The sequence below is a fragment of the Hemiscyllium ocellatum genome, chromosome 45, assembly GCF_020745735.1.
Source record: "Hemiscyllium ocellatum isolate sHemOce1 chromosome 45, sHemOce1.pat.X.cur, whole genome shotgun sequence".
NCBI classification, from domain to species: Eukaryota; Metazoa; Chordata; class Chondrichthyes; order Orectolobiformes; family Hemiscylliidae; genus Hemiscyllium; species Hemiscyllium ocellatum.
The window spans coordinates 18,079,769-18,102,543 of NC_083445.1; the positions used below are offsets into that span (position 1 = coordinate 18,079,769).

The window sequence follows — 22,775 nt, forward strand, 5'->3', positions numbered from 1 at the left end:
CATCCCAGCCAAAACACTGCATGTTTCTACATTTCCCAGTGACTGATGATAAAAACAGCACATCCCATCACAAGACACGGAGTACTGAGTGGACTCAGCTAACGCATGCTTGCAAAACTCTGATCCTAAAGCTCTGATGTTACAGTCATACAATCATACAGTACATGGGAACCAGATATCCCAATCTGACCTTGTCCCATTTGGTGGGGTTTTCCCTGCAATTTCTGTTTCTGTTTCAGATTTCCAGCATCTATCGTCCTCTTTTTTTTCTCGCAAAGCATTTATCAATATGCGAAGTTGAAAAAGCATAGCAAAACGAAAAGCCCTTATCTGAAAAATATAGGTACATATTTTGTGAATGAGAGCAGCCTATTGGGTTTCTTGTTGATGAAATCGAAAAGACTGCTGGAAGATCATCCGAGTAAGCTTTGGTTCAGAGGAAGATCAGGCTGTTTCCAAGACTTTGCAAAGTGATCACACTTCAGCTCCTCAGGATTTGTGAGCTCATCCAAACTGTGCCATATGTATCAAATGGAAACTTGAACCAAGACAGACTCTATTTTTAACCACAAGGTTGAGCGGCTTCTTCCTTCTGACCCACCGGGTTTTCTGAACAGGAACAAAGGCTAAAAAAAGTCTCACTGATGATGAGCACAAATATCCATCCGTAGAGTTCGTCGTAGCTTCTCACGAGTGTATATCAGCGACATTGCAAACCTCTCTGATCATATCACTCAATTCACAACTGCTTCACACGAAGCAGTTGTGCTCAAATGTTGAGCCACCTTTCACCTCCAGGGTAATTTGAGGTGGACTTGGGACATTTTCAGAACAGCCTTGGGTCGATCAGTGAGTGAGCACAATGATGTCGTGGTCATGTCACTGCATCAGTAATCCTACACCTTCAGTTAATGGTCTGGGGACATGAGCTGGAATCTCCCCATGTCAGTTGGTGGAGTTTAAATTGAGTCAATGAATCTAGAATCTAAAGTTGGTCTCAGTAATGGTGAACTGGTGACTATCAATAATTGTTGTAAAAAATTGCATCTGATTCACTTGGAAGGAATCATAGAATCCCTACAGTGTGGAAACTGGCCCCTCGGCCCAACATTCCATACCAACCCTCCGAAGACTAACCCCACCCAGATGCATTCCTCTGCCCTATTATTCTACATTTACCCCTGATTAATGCACCTAACTTACACATCCCTGGACATCAAGGGACAATTTAGCATGGCCAATCCACCTAACCTGCACATATTTGGATTAACAACATTCATGAGACAAAGGAGGTGAAGATGTTCTCTGAATGGTGAAACTGGAAGACATTGCACTCAAGTAGATGGGTTGGCAAAACCAGCTTAGACTGTCCTTTGAACCGATAGGCTTGCTAAGGCCTTTTCAGAGGACAGTAAAGGAGTTAACACATTGATATGAGTCTGGAGTTACATGTACACCAGATCATGGTGGCTCAGTGGTTAGCACTGCTGTTTCATAGAACCAGGGACCCGGGTTCAATTCCACCCTCGGGTGACTGTGTGGAATTTGCACATTCTTCCCGTGTCTGTGTGGGTTTCCTCCAGGTTTGGGAGTCAGTTCCCATGAGCCTTTGTGTGTTTGTTGAATTCATTCATGGGATGAGGGTATTGCTGGCTAGGCCCGTATTTATTGCCCATCCCCAATTACCCAGAGGGCAGTTATGAGTAAACCATTGTGAGTCGAAAATAAACAGGTGAGGATGACAGTTTACCTCCCGAAAGGGCATTAGTGAACCAGGTGAGGATTTCAAATGATCAGATCATGGTCACCATCAGAGTCTTCATTCCAGATTTGTAATGGGACCATCCACCATGGCAGGATTCCAAGCCGGGACCCCAGAATATTCCCTGAGTCTCAGGATTAGCACTCCAGTGATAATAGCCTCGCTCTGTGAAACAGGCTGTTGCTGTGAGGGACCTGATAGACCTAGACCAGCCTTGGGAGATGTGGGAGTTACCCTGGTGAGTCGCTTTAGCCACTGCCCCTCGATGCTAATTCCCTCCACACCGCTTGGCAAAAGACCCTTTCACTCCCCTTACCCAGGAGCAACCTTATCTTTTGAAAGATAAACACTCCCGTCGTTCCCCTCCAATGTGTTAAGCCGTGTTCATGTTCCTTACAGATAAAGATGAATGCCAGGACACAGTGGCGGCTTGTGGGCATAACGCCAGCTGTAACAACACAATGGGAGGTTTCAATTGTACCTGTGATGAAGGCTTTGCCTCATCCATTGAAGGATCTAACCGAGCGATTAACTGTCAAGGTAAAGGCTCAGTGCTCCCTCACCTTCACTTCCCTTCTCCTTTCTCGAGTATGTTTGCCCATCACTTTCTGTGCATGTGGTACTGAGCCTGATGGCTGTAGATGCCTTGCTGTGTTTCTGAACTGCCAGATGTTGTCAGCAAAATAATCGTACATGACGTATATTCCTGCCGCGAAATTCAGGGGAACACCAAATGCAGGAGGTCACCGTGGGTCAGGCAGCAGCCATGGAGAGAGAGTAAGCTAACGTTTCGAGTGGAGATGGCTCTGTCTCCATGGAAACTGCCTGACCCACTGTGATCTCCTGTATTTGTTGTTTCCAGTAGCGATTCCAGCATCTACTGACAGGGGATTTTAGAAGTCTTCACCCTTCCCATTATTGAGAGTCATAGAGATGTACAGCACAGAAACAGAACCCTTCGGTCCATCTTGTCCATGCCAACCAGACGTTCTACCTTAATCTAGTCCTATTTGCCAGCACTTGGCCAATATCCCTCTAACCCTCCTTAGACACATACCCATCCAGATGCCTTTTAAATGCAGTAATTGTACCAGCCTCCACCACTTCCTCTGGCAGCTCATTCCATACACGCACCACCCTCTGCGTGAAAAAGTTGCCCCTTTTAAATCTTTCCCCTCTCACCCTAAACCAATACCCTCTAGTTTTGGACTCTCCTATTCTGGGGAAAAGACCTTGACTCTCCACCTGATCCATGCCCCTCATTACTTTATAAACTTCTACAAGATAGGCACTCAACCTGCAACGCCCCAAGGAAACCAGCCCCAGTCGATGCAGTCTCTGCCTGTAGCTCAAACCCTCCGACCCTGGCAACAGCCTTGTCAATCCTTTCTGAACCCTTTCACGTTTCACAACATCTTTCCTGTGTCTAAAACTTTGCTGGATCTTATACATCGATTGGCTGTTAAATTTCTAAAGGGACTCAGTGAAATAAGAGCAAACTGCTGCAGATTGTGGAGAGCTGAAGGTCACTGAAAGAGAAGCAGCGTTCCCATTGAAACCTTGCATCTTGCAGTCATCAGGACCAACATGAGGATGGCAAACAGATCGCATACTTACACTGATTAGAAAATGCAGATATTCATCTGCTGAGATTAATCATGTCCAGAATAAAAATGACATGTATGAAGGATTTGTAATGTTTATAATGAAATGGGAGGGACATAAGAACATAAGACCCAGGAGCAGGAGTTGGCCATCTGGTCCCATCGAGCCCACTCTGACATTCAATAAGCTCATGGCTGGACTCAGCTCCGCTTACCCGCCCTGTCACCCTCACCCTTAATTCCGTTACAGTTCGAAATCTACCTTCACCGTAAAAACATCCAACGAGGCAGCCTCAAACTGCTTCACTGGGCAGGGACTTCCACAGATTCACAACGCTCTAGGTGAAGAAGTTCCTCCTCAACTCCATCCTAAACCTGCTCCCATTTATTTGGAGGTGATGTCCCCTTGTTCTAGTTTCACCCACCAGTGGAAACAACCTCCCTGCTTCCATCTTATCTATTCCCGTCATAAGTTTATATTTTTCTGTCAGATTCCCCCAATTCTTCTTAATCCCAATGAGTGTAGTCCCAGTCCATTCAATCTCCCCTCATAAACCAACCCTCTCAACTCCAGAATCAACCTATTGAACCCCCTCTGCACCCCCTCCCAGTGCCAGTACATCCTTTCTTAAAGCAGATGGGAGGAATATTTCTCTGATACATTCTCTCTAGAAATGTCTTGACTGATTAGCCAAATGATAAGCACTTTTTTCTCTCATGCACTATCTAAACTGTTTTTCCCTTTTGGGATTTGGCATTCTTGTGTTTCTGTCCTGATCTTTGCAAGATGAATAAAGCTTCAGCATGTCTTTTTATTTCTGCAATACTCAAGTTCCCAAATACCAAGTGACTGTCTTTAGTCTCTCCCAACCCAATGTCTTCTGCCCTTGATTTCTCATTCTGTACCTGATTTGACTCCACTTTCCCATTCTGTCCTTCTCCTGTTCCTTTCCCAAGTGTAGATTCTCACTAGTTTAGGAGGTGACCTCTCATTCCCTGAGGTCCCAGATACACCGTTACCCTCTCCTAGCCGATATCTAGAACATAGAACATTACAGCACAGTACTGGCCCTTCGGCCCTCGATGTTGCACTGACCCGTGAAACCAATCTCAAGCCCATCTAACCAACACTATCCCATTATCATCTGCATGTTTATCCAATAACGATTTAAATGCCCTTAATGTTGGCGAGTGCACTCCTGCCACAGGCAGGCCGGTCCACGTCCATACTCCTCTCTGAGTAAAGAACCTACCTCTGACATCTGACATTTACTGACACTTTGAGTGATAATGCAAAAAAAATGTTTGAAATGAGGGGAGGTCAGCTATCTCATAAATTTGTAAACATTGCCACCTTCTCCACTCCACTAAAACCTCACTCCATGGGGAGAAGTCTGGAAGAATCTCTCAGTTGTAAAGAATAAACACAACCTGAACTTCACACCAACGACCAACAGAGCAAACATCAGATACAAACTACCCTGCAAGGACTGCAGCAAACATTCCATTGGACAGACGGCCAGGAAAGTAGCCCCCAGGATACATGAGCACCCAACTAGCCACCAACAGACATGACCAACTCTCACTGGTATCCATACACACAGACGAAGAGGGACATCAGTACGACTGGGACAATACATCCATCCTGGGACAGGCTCAACAAAGACACGCACGGGAATTCCTAGAGGCCTGGTATTCAAACCGGGACTCCATTAACAAATGGGCGGCACGGTGGCACAGTGGTTAGCACTGCTGCCTCACAGCGCCAGAGACCTGGGTTCAATTTCCGACTCAGGCGACTGACTGTGTGGAGTTTGCACATTCTCCCTGTGTCTGCGTGGGTTTCCTCCGGGTGCTCCGGTTTCCTCCCACAGTCCAAGGATGTGCAGGTTAGGTGAATTGGCCATGTTAAGTTGCCTGTAGTGTTAGGTAAAGGGGTAAATGTAGGGGAATGGGTGGGTGGTGGGTCGGTGTGGACTTGTTGGGCCGAAGGGCCTGTTTCCACACTGTAAGTAATCTAAAAAATCTAATCTAATATCGATTTGGATCCCATTTACCAACCACTCAGAAACAGAACAGGAATTGATATCACCCACCACAACAGACCAAGACACATAAATAGCAAGTGGGACAGAACACCAGCCCTTCACCGGGGGCTCACTGATGATGTCACTGAGCTGGTGACAAAATGTCTGAGAACAAAACTACTGCCTCAGTGAGCAAACTTACAACCTGATCCCCAACCTGAGCTACTAATCATCTCCAAAATCTCAAGGATTGCAACCCTTGTTTCTTTCTCTTTCTCTATAACTTTACAATTCCTTCACCTTAAACCATCTGTGACATTTGGTAATGTCTTTCAACAAACCCTTTAAGCCAATACTACGAATGTTAATCACTCCAAATCCCACCTCCATAGCAATGGGGTGTTTAGACAGAGCAAGATATACAAGGTTACACCTGCATAGGAGGTGTGTAAAGCAAGGCCAACATTATGGTCACCTCAAACTTAAAATAACATTGATTGTGCTAATGTTGATCTTGCTTTGTGCACCCTCCTGTACAGCTGTAACCCTGCGTGCCTCACTCTGTCCCAGCACTCTATGATCAGTAGGTGCTTGTTTTCTATGATCTGCCTGTACTGCTTGCAAACCCAAGCTTTTCACTGTACGTAGGTACAAATCGAATCAAACCAAATATAAATCACATGGACCTTATATCCAGGTAAAACATCTAATAAACTATAGGCACCCTAGACAAGTCAATTTTGAAGTTAAAAAGGCAATTTAAAGCCTGACCCTTTACAAACCATGACCTTCATAACAATTCTTTGTGACCTAGAGACTAACAATATATCCAACTTTAGCAGATCTTCCCCAATCATTGTTTACTATTTAGAATATTTTGTATCTTCTTCCAAATAAGACAGCGTGGGAGTTTTTCACAAAATAAACTTGTCAAGCACAATTCATAACAGATAATATGAACTCTACCCCATTCCTCTATTCTACTGGAAATGGAAGAGACCATCACAAAACATGACAGTCCTACAGACTTGGTATTTGTATCAACAGGCGTTTGGTCGATGATTCCGTGTTAAAACCATCTCCTTTGGGAATGCAGTAATCCTTCAGCGCTCCCCTGGGAGTATCAGCATTTTGGAATTTATTCCCTGTTGAGTTGTGAGTTTGATTCCAAATTGATCACCTCATTTTCTTTTTGCAGACCTGATGTTGCTTCGGCCGAGATCTTCATCTCTCCAGGTAAGTGATCAAAGAACAAAGAACAAAGAAAATTACAGCACAGGGACAGGCCCTTTGTGTCCTCCAAGCCTCCACTGATCCAGATCCTCGAACTAAACCTGCTGCCTATTTTCTAAGGATCTGTACCCCTTTGCTCCCTGCCCATTCATGTATCTGTCTAGATACATCTCAAATGGTGCTATCGTTCCAGCCTCTACCACCTCTACTGGCATCGTGTTCCAGACCCCCACCTCTCTCTATGTAAAGAACTTCCCACACCTATCCCCCCTTAACCTTTCCCCTCTCACTTTGAGCTCATGACCCCTAGTAACTGAGTTCCGCACTCTGGGAAAAAGCTTCTTGCTATCCTCTCTGTCTATACCGCTCATGATTTTGTTGACCTCAACCAGATCCCGCTCCCCCCCCCCCAACCTCCATCTTTCTAATGAAAATAATCCTAATCTGTTCAACCTCTCTTCATAGCTAGCGCCCTCCATACTAGGTAACATCCTGGTGAGCATCCTCTGCACCCTATCTAAAGCATCCACACCCTTTTGGTAACGTGGTGACCAGAACTATACGCAGTATTCCAAATGTGGCCAAACCAAAGTTCTATATCGGTGTAACATGACCTGCCAACTCTTGTATTCAATACCCCATTCAATGTAGGAAAGCATGCCATCTGTCTTCTTGACCACGTCACTTATATTTATCAAGACTATCAAGAATATACATTCAATAGACCATTATTTCCCAGTCCATTGTTGACTTGGTTTGTCAATGCATTCATTGTGACAGGATTTGATCCAATTCTCTCTCTGTTTTTCCAACATCCCCCTGTAGTACCCCAAGCCCCTGCAAATAACATTTCCATGAGTGGAGTTACTCGGCAATGGGTCCCATAATTTCTTGCTGTGTCACTAAAAGGATTATGGGTGCTCAAGCAGGAAAACACACAAAACAGAAATTGCTGGAAAAACTCTGGAGAGTCTGACAGCATCTGTGAAGATAGAACGCTGTTAACATTTCGAGTCCAGTGACTATTCTTCAGAACACAAAGCTGACCTATGTCCTGACTCAAAGGCCACAACACATAATGAACTGATTGGGTGGTGTCATAAATTGAAAATTGCAGTGGACATTTTGTTCACTTGCAGCTTCCATATCCACATGTACCAGCAGAGGGAGTCTGCCTGGAGATAAGTAAGGATCTAATAACTTTAGAAAACCCCTTTAATCTAAAACTTTAGTGGTGGGCTGTGACTCTTAATCACTTCAGAGCCATTCTCCATAGCAACATGAACCTCATGGTCCTTGTATCCAGGTAAAATTCTGTGGTTCTAATTCTAAATGTCCCAAACTGAATGTCCCTAACTGCCCCCGCCCCCTGAATTTCATTCATAACTATGAAAAATATAAACCTTGACTTTCTCTAATGAGAGGGCTGAAATCCATGAGCCCTGCATCTCATCCAAACTTGTCTCTCCCCATCACCCCATGGATACCGGCATGGTGGCACAGTGGTTAGCACTGCTGCCTCACAGCGCCAGAGACCCGGGTTCAATTCCCGACTCAGGCGACTGACTGTGTGGAGCTTGCACGTTCTCCCTGTGTCTGCGTGGGTTTCCTCCGGGTGCTCCGGTTTCCTCCCACAGTCCAAAGATGTGTGGGTCAGGTGAATTGGCCATGCTAAATTGTCCGTAGTGTTAGGTAAGAGGTAAATGTAGGGGTATGGGTGGGTTGCGCTTCGGCGAGTCGGTGTGGACTTGTTGGGCCGAAGGGCCTGTTTCCACACTGTAAGTAATCTAATCTAATCTAAACCTGAGCTAAGATCAGAACATTCTCCCGAAATTGATAAAACCGTAGAGGTTTGTAACAGGGGAGACCTTTCTGCCCATTATGTTTGACTCCCTGCTTGCACAATCCAAAACTATTCACGTTCCCCACCCCCTCCCTCACCCACCAATATCTGCCGCTTCCCCAGTTCAAATGACAAATCTTTGGCTTCAATATAAAACTCTCCTTCCTTCACAAACTCATTGAGCGAATCTCATTGTGTTGACATGACGTGAGATCAGGGCAGGTCCCTCTCTACAATGTGTAGCATCTTCCTCAATTGGTGTTTTCCCCCTCCTGTTCCCACAGGATATCGATGTGTTTACCAATCAGTATTTCTCAAGCCTTTCGAAGATCGAGGACAGACATTCAGAAATGTTCCGCAAACTGGTTTCCAACTTCCTCGAGCAGATGGAGAAACACACCCTGGCACTTGCCAACACTTTAGGTCACGAAGAGATGAAGAACCTCTCAACTAATGGGTTCGGTAATGTCATCGTCTGGTCTCCTTCCCGTCGGAAGGATGTTGTGAAACTTGAAAGGGTTCAGAAAAGATTTACAAGGGTATTGCCAGGGTTAGAGGCTTGGAGCTACAGGGAAAGGCTGAATGGGCTGGGGTTGTTTTCCCTGGCACATTGGAGGCTGAGGGGTGACCTTATTCAGGTTTATAAAATCATGAGGGGCATGGAGAGGGTAAATAGATAAGGGCTTTTCCCAGGGATAGGGAGATCAGAAGTAGAGGGCATGGGTTTAGAATGAAAGGGGAAAGATATGAAAGGGACCTAAGGGGCAACTTTTTCACACAGAGGGTAGGGCGTGTATGGAATGAGCTGCCAGAGAAAGTGATGGAGGCTGGTACAATTGCCACAATTAAAAGGCATCTGGATGGGTATATGAATAGGAAGGGGTTAGAGGGATACAGGCCAAGATTTGGAACAATGGGAGGAGGTTAGGTTAGGATATCTGGTCGGCATGGACAGGTTGGACCGAAAGGTCTGTTTCTGTGCTGTGTACCTCTATGACTCTGACAGTGTACCAATTCATTTCCATTTTAGCTGTTAATTCCCATCTACCTTATCATCAATATATCATTTAGAATATAATGATACCCTTGGACAGCATGTAGAGAACTCTTGTTTCCTGAGAATGTTCTTTTGCCAGGCTAACACCCCCCCAGAGCCATCTATCTGCACGCATTGGTGATACTTGTGGGATTTTGTTGTGTGAAAATTGAATGCAGCATTGACCTACAGCTCTAGGTTTTGTTATGCACTGGATGTGGGCATTGTCGGCTGGGTCAGCACATATTGTCCATCAGTCTGTAAGTTAGCTCGCTGAGACTCATCAGTGGGAGTCTCCGGTGAAGCACTGGTCACACTGATGCTGTTACCTAGTCACGGTGACGAAATGTCTGAAAAACCTTCCAGCTCAGCGAGCTGACTTACATATTTACCATCAACCTGAGCTTCAAATCTCCTCAAAAATCGCGAACATATTGTCCATCCCTAATGGGGCTGGAACTCAATGGTTTTCCTGGACCATTTCAGGGGGCAGTTCAGAGTCACTCTCATAGCTGTGGTTCTGGAGTCACATGTAGGCCAGACCAGGTAAGGACGGCAGATTTCCTTCCCTAAAGGTCAGTCATGTTTATAATAATCGAGATTGGTTACATGGCCATAACTATGCGAGCTTTAATTCCCGATCTTTGAAAAGACAGACCTGCCATGGTAGGATTTGAACCCACATGTCCAGGACATTAGCTCAGGGCTCAGGGTTATGAGTCTCGGGACAAGACGTTTTGGTAACCACATCCGAGCTGCTCCAGAAAGGGGTTCTGTCACAAATTAAAGTTGACCCTCTCTTACCCGAATCTATCTCAGCCTTAACTACACACAAGGAGTCTACCCCCACACAGCTCTCTGAGGCAAAAGGACATCCCAAAGACCCATAACCCCCTGTGAGAAGAAATTCCTCCTCATCTCAATCTGAAATTAATACTTTGTTTGTCTTGGGAGCCACTTGATGAAAATGAGAAGTATTTGTGGGGAGGGGCAAAGGTCACTGGGATTAGCGGTCTCACACCTGAAAACAGATTTAGCGAGTGGGTGGTGGGGTTGGGGGGGCTGGTGTTGTCAGTAATGGGAGAAAGTCAGGACTGCAGATGACGGAGATCAGAGCCGAGAGTGTGGTGCTGGAAAAGCACAGCAGGTCAGGCAGCATCTGAGGAGCAGGAGGGTCGATGTTTCCGTTGATGTTTTGATTCTGACCTTTCTGTATCTGCCATCTTTTGCAGATGTCAACATGCAAGCTATCCGGAACAGCACAATCCCGAAGGGCGGAAGGACAAAGTTATCCACTTCCAGGAACAGCATGGATATTAGCTGGAACAATGTGGCAGGGAACGAGAAGTTTGGTGAGTCTTAGTGCGTAATCATAGAATCCCGACAGTGTGGAAACAGGCCATTTGGCCCAACAAGTGCACACCCACCCTCTGAAGACTATCTCACTCCCCCCTCTATCCTACACACCTACATTTCCCATGACCAATGCCGTAACGTACTCATCCCTGGACATTGAGCATGGCCAATTCACCTAAACTGCACATCTTTGGACTGTGGGAGGAAACCAGAGCACCCAGATGAAACCCAAGCAGACACGGCAAGAACATACAAATTCCACACAGAAAGTTGCCTGAAAATGGACTCAAACCCAGATCCCTAGCGCTATGAGCCACTGTGCTCCAGTCTAGATCTTCGCCCCAGTTCCCCCTGGAATTACTTCCCAACATGCTGGCAGCAGAATTAGCCTTTGTTGTGAGTAAATCATCACAAGACAGCTTTAATACAAGCAATTATTCAGGAATCTCACAGACAATCAAGTCCTGAAAAAAGGAGTTAAACTTTATAGGATGTAGCAACCAAACTCAGACCCCCCCCCCAAGTGTACAGGGGCAACCTCACAACCCAACTTGGCTACTCCCTGATGATGAGGAGGAGGTGCCAGTGTTGGACTGGAATGGACAAGGTCAGGGGTCACACGCCACCAGGTTATAGTCCGACAGGTTTATTTGTCAGATGATGAAGGAGCAGCGCTCGAAAGCTTGGGATTTCAAATAAACCTGTCAACCTAAAAACCTGGTGTGGCTCCAACTCAAACCAATAACATCTGTCTCTGATGTCCAGGGTTCAGTCCTTGAGCAGTATTCTCCTTCAAAGTTCTGCTGTTCATTGTTCTGCTGCTGGATTCCAACCCAGTGTTTTCCATCCTTCAGGTATATGGAGTGACATAACTGACAATCTTTGAGATTCATCCATCTGGAACATTGATTACTCTCCCGGAACCACCGATCAGTAATTTGCTTTCTTATCAGAAGTAGCTTCTCCGTTCCTTGTTCCATTTGGTGCTGACTGTTTGAAGATTATTAACACCTTAAATTCTTCTGCAGGACAATCATGTATCTGTATGACAGAAAGCAGGCAGTTGTTAAGCAGATGTTAAAACAGTTTTGTTCATGTCCGTGGAACTCCTTCTTTTCCCAGCCATGGCTGATTGCTTCCAACTCCTGGATAAGATTTTCTTTGTTCTTTAAAAGCTTATTCCAGACACAGTTAATGCTGCTTCTCTCTGTGTGTAATGGTTCATCTTTAAAGCCATGAGCAGCTATTAAAGTTGCAACGTTTATACTATCACGCCTTGAATTCTTGAAGGTTTCAGGGTGAATCCAGGAAGGCTGAGAACACTAATCCAAGCAGAGTGCTCACAGCTTGACTCCCACTCAAAGAATCATGTGTTGCTGGTGGGTGTCACCTTCATTTACCGTTTGTCGTCTCCTCCCACCCAGATGTTGCTGCCGCTGCCCTTATTTCATACAAAGAGCTGGACTCCCTGATGAAAGACAACCAGCTGGACAGTGGCGAGAAGCTCGAGCTGATCTCTGAAGTTGTCACTGCGGCAGTAACCAATAAGGTCAAGGAGAACCCCTATGATCCAGTCATCCTGACCTTTGAAAACAAGAAGGTTTGTTCGGTTTTAGTCCCAGAGTTTCCACATTGTTTACCAGAGCGCTCCGAAGTGAGGAGCCTTCAGGAAGGAACTGAGATCTCTCAGAGGGGATACGAACTGAGATGTATAACATTATGTGGGTCATCACAAGGGGAGACAGGAAGGAACTTTTCCCCTTGGTGGGGGATCGGTGACTGGAGACAGAGATGAAGGAGGTTGAGAGGGGGATGTGAGCCGGTTATTGAGTTTGACCACAGTGGGAATGCCAAGGGATGGAGGGAAGCATCAATATTTCTCTGTAACTGCTCTTCCACCATTGATGGGAGGGTTGTGGGGGGCGGTGATGGTGAGGGATGTCTATCAGGAGGTGGGACCTGGCTAACTGACAGGCGAACGTGCAGATTTTCCCGAGGCGACTGATCTGACATCCCCCTGAATGTTTTGCTCCTTCCACAGCACTCTAACAAGAAGGTGAAGTGCGTCTACTGGGACAGCTCAGTGGCTGCCTGGTCCATCCAGGGCTGCAGTTTGAGGGATTCCAACGTCACAGTCACCGTCTGCAGCTGTACACATCTGTCGAGCTTTGCTGTGCTCATGGCCCTGCACGATATTGGGGTATGTCCTCACGGGAAGGGAATGGACGTCACTGGGTGGAGCGGGGGTTGGGGGGTGGGTAGGGGTGACCAGCTCTGAGTTACTACAGGCTGCGTTCCCCTTCTGAAATGGACCAATCCTCAAAGAGCCTGTCTTCGGAACAAAAGGCCAAATCCCGTTGCAGAGTTTTGAAGTGCAGGAGATTAATTTCTTCTCTCGTGTGGGATTTGGGTCCCTGTCCCACATTGCCCTTGCTTGCTCAGCCATTTTAGATTCCCTTCAGGCCAGAAAGAGGCCATTCAGCCCATCAAGTCAGCACCAACCCTCTAAAGAGCATCCCACCCAGTCTGAGTCCCCTATCCCATCCCTGTAAGGTCTGCATTTCCCATGGCTATCCCATCTAGCCTGCACATGCCTGGACATTAGGGGCAATTTCGCATGGCCAGTCCAGCTAACCTGCTCATCTTTGGACTGTGGGATAAAACCAGAGCACCCAGAGAAAACCCACCCAGACAGGGGAGAACGTGCAAACTCCACGTGGGCAGACATCCGAGTGTGAGATCGACCCCGTGTCCCTGGTACAGTGAGGCAACGGTGCTAACCACTGAGTCACCGCGCCATGGTGAAGGCCAGACCAATGTCAACCACCTCACATATCGGCCAGACCGAGTAATGACCACAGATCTCCCGCTGTAAATGAGAGTTTGACAATAATCATAGTTCCTGAGAGTAGCGTCAATGCTGGATTTAATGTCCCCCCCACTCCCTCCCCACCAGCTATGGAGGGATTTAATTCCATGTCCCCAGGAGATTAGACTGAGTTTTGTGTCGCTAACTTAGTGATAGTGCTGGACACCAGCATGCAGTTCACCATTGGCTCCAATAACTCCCAGCTCTGTAACAAAAACAGAATGGTGCAAATCTGAAAGGAGCAGAGAAGGTGCGAGAAACTCAGCAAGTCTGGCAATGTCTGTGCAAAGGGGAACAGAGTTAACATATCGAGCTGGGTCTTGGTCAGAACCCCACCGGGCACAGTTCCGTTCAGTACCCCACTGGGCACAGTACAGTACAGATCCCCACTGGGCACAGTTCAGTACAGATCCCCACTGGGCACAGTTCAGTTCAGATCCCCACTGGGCACAGTTCAGTTCAGAACTCCTGTCCTGAAGTAGAATCGAATCAGACTCGAAACATTTCACTCTTCTTTCTCTCTCCACAGAGAACATTCTCTCTCTACAACATTCCCTTCAAAAGACCTTGTCTATCCATCCTATCCATGCCCCTCCTGGATTTTACAAGGTCACCACTCAGCCTCTGATGATGCTCCAGGGGAAATAGCCATCTTCAGGTTGACATGTCAAGCCATTTCATAATCTGTCCTTTTACATTTTCCCTTCTTCAGGAGATTCACAGTTTCAATCTATACGTGATCACCACAGTCGGCATCATTTTGTCACTCGTGTGCCTCTTCATTTCGATCCTCACATTCATCTTGTGTCGTTCCATCAAGAGTGTGAGGACCACTATTCACACCCACCTCTGTGTGAGCCTGTTCCTGGCTGAGTTCCTGTTCCTCGTTGGGATATCTCGGACTGAAAACAAGGTCAGAGAACGTGAATGTTCATCATCTCTCATTGTCTGAAGGACAGTAAGGAACAGGCCATTCAGCCCGACCTCTCCAAACCAGCTTATCAGTGACTTATTCATTAATGATTGAGATTAGTAACTAAATGTAACATCTCCGAGTCTGCAGCTGACCCAGAGCTGGGTAGGTGGGTGATCTGAGAGGAGCCGTGCACAGGTACTTCAGTGCGATGTGGACAAATTGAGGACTGGGTAAATATATGGCAGTTTGAGTATAATGTGAATAAATGTGAGATTATCCACATAAACAGGAAGGTAGGTTGTTATCTGGGGTGTGGAGGGGCTGGTGTTGGACCGGGGCAGACAAAGTCAGAAGTCACACAGTTCCAGTCCAACAGGTTTATTTAAAATCACAGGCTTTTGGAACGCTGCTCTTTCCTCAGGTGAAGTGGAGAACCTGACAAGGGAGCAGCGAGCCAACAGCTTGTAATTATGATCTGAATAGCAATAGATTGGGAAAGAGGGAGGGGCAGTGAGAGCTGGGTGTCCTTGTACACCAGTCACTGAAAGGGAGCATTGCAGGGGCAGCAGGAGGTGAGGAAGGGAAATGGGATGTTGGTCGTCACAGTGAGAGGGTTCGAGTACAGGAGCAGGGATGTCTTGCTGCAATTGTACAGGGTCTTGGTGAGACCACACCTGGAGCACTGTGGGCAGGTCTGGTCCCTGTATCTGAGGAAGGGTGTTCTGGCGACAGAGGGAGGGTAACAAAGGTTTACCAAACTGATCCCTGGGATGGCAGGACTGACGTATGAGGAGAGATTGGATTGGTGAGGATTATATTCACTGGGGTTTAGAGGAATGAGGGGAAATCTCATAGAAACCTATAACATTCAAACAGGACTAGACAGGGTAAACACAGGAAGGATGTTCCTCATACCTGAGGAATCCAGAACCAGGGGTCACCGTTTAAGGAAATGGGGTCGGACATTTCAGACTGAGATGGGGAGAAATGTCTTCACCCAGAGAGTGGGGAGTCTGGGGTATTCACTGCCACAAAAAGCAATTGAGGCCAAAATATTGAATGTTTTCAACAAGGAGTCAGATATAGTTCTTCAGGCTAAAGGGAGCAAAGGGGAAAAGTGGGAACAGGGGAATGAGTTGGATGATTGGCCATGATCATATTGAATGGCAGCGAAGGCTTGAAGGGCTGAATGGTCTCCTCCTGCTCCTATGTTCTATGTTTCTAACATTGATTCTCCATGAACCCACAGTACATTTAATAAGAATGAGAAAAGTAGATTTTATTGCATGGCTAACCCACCTACACTGCACAGCTTTGGACTGTGGGAGGAAACCGGAGCACCCGGAGGAAACACACACAGACACAGGGAGAATGTGCAAACTCCACACAGTCAGTCGCCTGAGGTTGGAGTTGTATCCAGGTCCCTGGTGCTGTGAGGCAGTAGTACTAACCACTGAGCCACTCTGGAAGAGGGATAGCTTTGGTTTCCTTTCCTGAGAAGGGCATAGTTGCCCTGGAATGAGTATAACAGAAGTTCCCTAGACTTGTTCCTGTCACAAAGACTGAGAAGACTACAGCTGTATTGCCTGGAGTGCAGCAGAACAAGAGTTAATCTCATTGAAACACATAAAACTCTTAATGGACCTGATGGTGTCGATGTGAAGGAAAGTATCTCCCCTGGCTGAGGAAGTTCGATTCAAGAGTCACTCTCTCAGAGTAAAGGGTCCCCCATTTTGAGTTGAGATGAGGAGAAATTTCTTCCTTCAGAGTTATAAACCCTTGGAATCCCGAACCTCAGAGAAATGCTCGACTTCTGAATATGTTCAAGAGATAGTACAATGTATTTATGGATGTGAAAGTAATGCAGGGGCTCAGGGGCAGTGTGGGAAGGTGTGTATGACGATAGAATTATTGGCCATATTGAATAATCAAGTAGTTGAAGGATAAGGCATTGTCCTCTGGAGCCAGGCATTGTGGGTTCATGTCCCACCTGGGGTGCTGTTGGTTACTGTGGGGAATGGAGTGTCAGCTGCTTGCTGCCTCCTTATAAAAAAAAAGTGGGCGGCACGGTGGCACAGTGGTTAGCACTGCTGCCTCACAGCGCCAGAGACCCGGGTTCAATTCCCGACTCAGGCGACTGACTGTGTGGAGTTTGCACATTCTCCCCGTGTCAGCGTGGGTTTCCTCCGGGTGCTCCGGTTTCCTCCCACAGTCCAAAGATGTGCGGGTTAGGTGAATTGACCATGCTAAATTGCCCATAGTGTTAGGTAAGGGGTAAATGTAGGGGTATGGGTGGGTTTCGCTTCGGCGGGTCGGTGTGGACTTGTTGGGCCGAAGGGCCTGTTTCCACACTGTAAATCTAATCTAATCTAAAAAGTCTGGTCCATTCCGAATCCCATTTCTGACCTTTGACCCTGATCTCATCACTAACTTTTCTTGTATTCTGCTGCCCAATCTAATCCGTTTGGCCTTAACCATGCCCTCATATATCCAGGGCAGGCTGGTGTGATCAGGAGCCCTGTTTGGTTTATCCTTTATCCAGGGAATAGGAGCAGAAACCCTGACCAAGGCATTCCTGCACCCAGCGTCCGTACACATGAGGAACTTCTTTACACACTCGCTCGGTTCTCTTCCTACAGAGTCATAGAGTTATCCAGCACGGAAACAGACCCTTCGATACAACCCTACCTCAGAAAGTTCATTCCACACACGACCCACCCTCTGTGTAAAACATTTCCCTCTCTTGCCTTTTTTAAATCTCTCTTCTCTCACCTTAAACATGTGGTCCCTCTGCTCGAACACCCTCCCCATCTTAGGGAAAAGACAATTCCCATCAACTCTGGCTGTCTCCCTCATTATTTTATAAACTTCAATCACCTCTCACCCTCCTACACTTCACTGAGAAAAGGTCCCAGCCAATCCAGCCTTTCTTTATAACTGAAACCTTCCATACCCAGCAACTTCCTGGTAAATCTCTTCGGAACCCTCGCCAACCCTTCCTGTAACAGAGAGAACAGAACTGGACACAATACTGCAGCAGAGACCTCACTAACGTCCTCAACATAACGTCTCAACTCCTATCGTCCCGAATAAGAGCTTACGCTCAAAACATCGATCCTCCTGTTCCTCGGATGCTGCCTGACCGGCTGTGCTTTTCCAGCGCCACACTCTTCAACTCTGACTCTCCAGCCTCTGCAATCCTCACTTTCTCCCAATAGTCAAAGGACTGACCAAGGAAGGCAAATATGTCAAATGCCTTTTTAACCAGCTTGTCTACACGTGACACAAACTTCAAAGAGTTATGTACCTGCACCCCTAGGCCCGCCTGGTCTCCAACACTACCTAAGGCCTGACCATTAATGATGTAAGTCGTATCTCTAATTGTTGGACCAAAATGCAATACCTGGCGTTTATCTGGACTGACCTCCATCTGCCATTCTAGTTGGCTTCAGTTCACTTTGTCCCTTGAACCCTCCAACACAAACCATGCCACTCCCACCCCCCCTTGCTCCCAACGTATTCACAAAGTGAATGAGCCCTGTGTGTCTCTTTCAGACCAGTTGTGCTATCATCGCTGGACTCCTGCATTACCTGTTCCTGGCCTGTTTCTCTTGGATGCTCCTGGAAGGTATCCAGCTCTACCTCATGGTGGTGAAAGTGTTCAATGCAAACAGCATGCGCCTGAGGTACATGTGCCTGTTTGGCTACGGCTTTCCCCTGCTGGTGGTCACCATCTCAGCCGCTGTGTACTCTGAAGGATACGGGACAGACAGATAGTAAGTATGGACTTTACATTGACTGAACAACACTTTGAATTCTCACTGTCGGAACTCTTACAGTTGAGTTTGCTCTTGAGATGGGATTAGCCTTTACTGATTTCCACCTTTACCTCATCACTGATGACGAACATGCGAACTGGAATAGGCCATTCGGCCCCTTGAGCCTTTTGTTATGTAAAATGTCCACAATACATGTTATCCTAACCTTCCTGATGAACGGACAGGGAGAGGGGAGACTGACTCCAAACCACTCCTGCATTTCCAACCCCGAGAGGCCCGAGACAAAATATCAGGCTCCTGTTCCTGATGGGTCCCCACGTCGAGGGCAGGATTGAGCTGGGCAGTCAATGATACACCCCATGGGAGAATATGAGGAGGGACGGCCATTTGAGTAGAGTAACTGGGGAATGGGCTAACATCTATAGACTGGGGGAGAGATCACCGTACATGCTTGGTAATGGAGAGTGGGAATGTAAGTAACAAAAACCTTCACAATTTTCTCTTCCAGTTGCTGGTTGAGCCTGAAGTCAGGTTTCCTGTGGGCTTTCATTGCTCCGGTCTGTGTCATTATTCTGGTAAGTCTTCCGTTAAAATAAACACACAAGAATCAAAAGCTTCCATCTGGATTCATGGTTCTTCTCGACACCTCTATCCCAAACCCTGCCACCTCTATCACCTCGAAGGGCAAGCCAACATCGCACATCTCCCTCCAAGATAGTCACCATCTGACCGGGGATCTATATCAGTTGTTCCCTCACTGTTCCCCACCTCACTACCACGCAAGATCAAAATCCCTTCCCTGTGGCACCGTGGGAGCTCCAATGGTCAACACGATGACCTCCAGATTATCCTGGGAGCAGACCCGACTGTGTTGGCAAACATCCGGCACCTTAAACAAATTTCAAATGGATCCCGAGGGAGAAAGATAGTTCACAGAGCCACACTAAGATGTTCTCCTCAACCAATAAGGACAGCAGGGAGTATCCTCAGAGTAAGGTTCCTCCTCCAAGTCTATGACCAACGCCCCGATCTGATGCTTTCACTTCCACCCAAGTTGAGACAAACTAACAACAAAAAATGCTGGAGGTCACAGCAGGTCAGGCAGCAGCCAATGGGAGAGATAGAGAGAGAGGAGAGAGAGAGAGAGCAAGCTAACGTTTTGAGTCTCAATGGATCTTCATGAGAGCTGGAGGGAAGTGTGGAGAGGGCAGCGTTTCTGCGATAGGGGTGGAGTGCTGGGAGAGAAAGGGAGCTGAGAGTGCAGGAGAAAGTGAGGTCTGCAGATGCTGGAGAGTCAGAGTCGCAGAGTGTGGTGGTGGAAAAACACAGCCAGTCAGGCAGCATCCGAGGAGCAGGAGAGACGACGTTTCGAGCATAAAGCCTTCATCAGGAGTGAGCCTCATTCCTCATGAAGGGCTTATGCCCGAAATGTCAATTCTCCTGCTCCTTGGATGCTGCCTGACCGGCTGCACTTTTCCAGCACCACATTCTGCGACTGCCGAGAGTGCAGGTTTAGTGACCGGAATGTGAGAATTGTCATGTCTCTTCAAACAATGCCCTCCCTGAAGACCCACAATACCCTGTAGGAGGGAATTCCAGAATTTTGACCCAGAGACACTGATGCAACAACGATATCTTTCCAAATTGGGAGGAGGAGTGGCTTGGAGGGGAACTTGCAGGGGGTGGTGTTCCCATGTATCTGCTGCCCTTGTCCTTCTAGATGGAAGTGGTTGTGGGTTTGGAAGGTGCTGTCTGAGGATCTTTGGTAAATTTCTGCAGTGCATCTTGTAGATAGTGCACTCTGCTGCTACTGAGTATCAGTGATGGAGGGAGTGAGCATTTGTGATGTGTTTTCAATCAAACAGACTGCTTTGTCCTGGATGGTATTGAGCTCCTTGATACGGACCAGGCCAGACCCCCTCAACATATTTCAAGATAGTAAACCAGATCTCAACTTTGCTCATTGTTCTGAGCAGGTCTGATGGGGATATCCCAGGAGGGATGCAGCTGGTCAAACCACTTAGTTTTAAACAAAACAGGATTTATTTATAGGATTACCGAATGAAACACAAATAAAAGAGAAAAGAATATAGAATATAAACCTATCCACAAACCCAACAGATTATCCCAATGTAATGATTCTGTTCCAAATTCCTGCAACAATCCCCATAAACACCCTTCGGCAAAAACAGGTAAAATTAAAGCCAGGGTCTTCCAGGGGAGAGTGAGATGGCAGAGCGATTCAGCCAGGAACATATTCTTCCATGGAGCTGTGATTTGGTCCAGCAGCCTCAAAACTGACTGCTTGTTAAAACCAAACCAAACCAGAGATAAGCTGAGCTGGGAGAACTGGCCACTCCACTTTCATTGCACAAGTAGGTTTTTATTAAACTTGAAAGCCTCTTTCCTGAGGCAGTATCTGTTAGCTATAATCAAATTGGCCCTAAAACCCACCTGAGCCAGACATCGCGGTAACTCTGCTTTTATGGCCCCTGTGAAAAAAACACAAGGACAAGATAACCTTGTTAAAGGAGCAGCATCATCCCAAGTGATGTTGGAGCTGCACCCATCCAAGCAAGTGGGGAGCTTTCCATTTCTCAATCAGTCAGGGGGATCAAGGATTAAGGGAAAAGGGCAGGAAAGTGGATGTGAGGAATGTTGGATCAGCCATGATCCTATTGAATGGTGGAGCAGGCTTGATGGGCCGAATGGCTTGCTCCTGTTCCTATTTCTTATCGAGGAGAAGTTTGTTTCAGGAGGTGAGTTACTCGATACAGGATTCCCAGCCTCTGACCTGCTCCTGTATCCACCGTGTTTACCTTGATCTAAGTGTTCTCCCTTTCCCATGCAGGTTAACGCAGGATTCTTCATCCTTACTGTATGGCGGCTCGTCAATAAGTTTTCCAGCCTTAATCCCGATATGAGCGAGTTGAAGAAAGTCAGGTGAGGAGATTGCTGCTGCCTTCCTTGTTTAATGAATGGAAAATGGATCCAGTCTTTTGTCTTCATATTCATTGTCTTCACCTGGAGCTCAGCAGGCTTCAAGTTTAAATCTCATGAGATGATCAGTCCATGAATTTGTCACATATACTTACCATTATGGATCTTGCTGTTATTACAGAATCATATGGTACAGAGGCCCTTCGGCCCATCAAGTCTGTGATGCCAAAACTATGCTACTACCTTCACCAGTCTGCCGTCCCCACACTAGGCCCGTAGCCTTGAATGATACGACACTTCAAGTGCTCATCCAAGAACTTTTTAATGTTCCCAGCTCCCAGAGAGTGCATTCCAGATTCACACCCACCATCTGGGTGGAAAAGATTCTCCTCAAACCCCCTCTATATCTCCAGTCCTAGAGTGATACAGCATGGAAACAGGCCCCTTGTTCAACCAGTCTATACTGACCAGGTTTGGGAAACTGAACCAGTCCCAATTTGACAACATTTAGTCCGTATCCCTCTAAACCCTTCCTTTCATGTACCATCCAGATGCCTTTTCAATGTAATTTTACCAGCCTCTGGAAGCTCATTCCATACACACACCACCCTCTGTGTGAAAAAGGTCCCTTTTAAATCTTTCCCCCTCTCAACTTAAACCTATGCTCTCTTGTTTTGGATTCCACAATCCTGGGGAAAAGACCTTGTCTATTTACCCTATCCATGACCCTCGTGATTTTATGAACCTCTATGAGGTCTCCCCTCGGTCTCCGATACTCTGAGGAAAAGAATCCCAGTCTGGCCAGGCTTATAACTCAAACCCTCCAGTCTTGGTAACATCTTTGTAAATCTTTTACTGCACACTTTACTGATCCTTCCACTCAGGGGAACAGCTGCTAACTCTGCCCCTCCGCCCCACTGTCCATGCCCCTCCATTATCTTACACACCCCCATCAGGTCCCCCCTCAACCTTCTCTGTTCCAAAGAAAACAACCCGAGCTTATCCAGCCTCTCTCCATCACTGAAATGTTCCATCCCAGGGAACGTCCTGGTGGATCCCCTCTGCACCCCCTCCAGGGCAATCATATCTTTTCTCCGAAAGACTGTAATCATTTCAAAGTTTTTCCCGAATAAACCCAAACTAGAATCATTGAATTTTGCAGGACAGAAAGAGACCATTCGACTCATCATGTCGATACTGGCTAGTCCCATTCTCCAGCCCTATCTCCGTAACCCTCTAAATTAATCCCATTCAAATACTGATCCTACACTCTTTGGAAAGCTCCTGTGGAATCCCCTTCCTCCACTTGGGAGGCAGCGCATCCCAAATCCTAACAACTCTCTGAGTAAAGAGGTTTCTCCTCATCTCACTCCTAGCTCCCTTGCAGATAGTCCTGAAACTGTGGGCCCT

The 22,775-nt window shown here is 46.8% G+C and overlaps 1 protein-coding gene across 7 annotated transcripts in view; it reads left to right on the forward strand.

Annotated features, from left to right (window-relative positions):
- The window catches only part of LOC132835939 (adhesion G protein-coupled receptor E2-like), a 68,180-nt gene that overhangs the window by 41,652 nt on the left and 3,753 nt on the right, over positions 1-22,775 (forward strand). For 6 of the 7 annotated variants that reach the window (XM_060855063.1, XM_060855066.1, XM_060855067.1 and 3 more), the window contains 10 exons: positions 2,162-2,302; positions 6,592-6,629; positions 8,754-8,931; positions 10,738-10,857; positions 12,286-12,461; positions 12,903-13,061; positions 14,443-14,643; positions 18,202-18,422; positions 18,934-19,000; positions 21,277-21,368. In XM_060855063.1, the coding sequence (XP_060711046.1) occupies positions 2,162-2,302; positions 6,592-6,629; positions 8,754-8,931; positions 10,738-10,857; positions 12,286-12,461; positions 12,903-13,061; positions 14,443-14,643; positions 18,202-18,422; positions 18,934-19,000; positions 21,277-21,368 (1,393 nt within the window). The remainder of the gene's footprint in view (positions 1-2,161; positions 2,303-6,591; positions 6,630-8,753; positions 8,932-10,737; positions 10,858-12,285; positions 12,462-12,902; positions 13,062-14,442; positions 14,644-18,201; positions 18,423-18,933; positions 19,001-21,276; positions 21,369-22,775) is intronic. The other variant, XM_060855065.1, reaches the window with a different exon arrangement.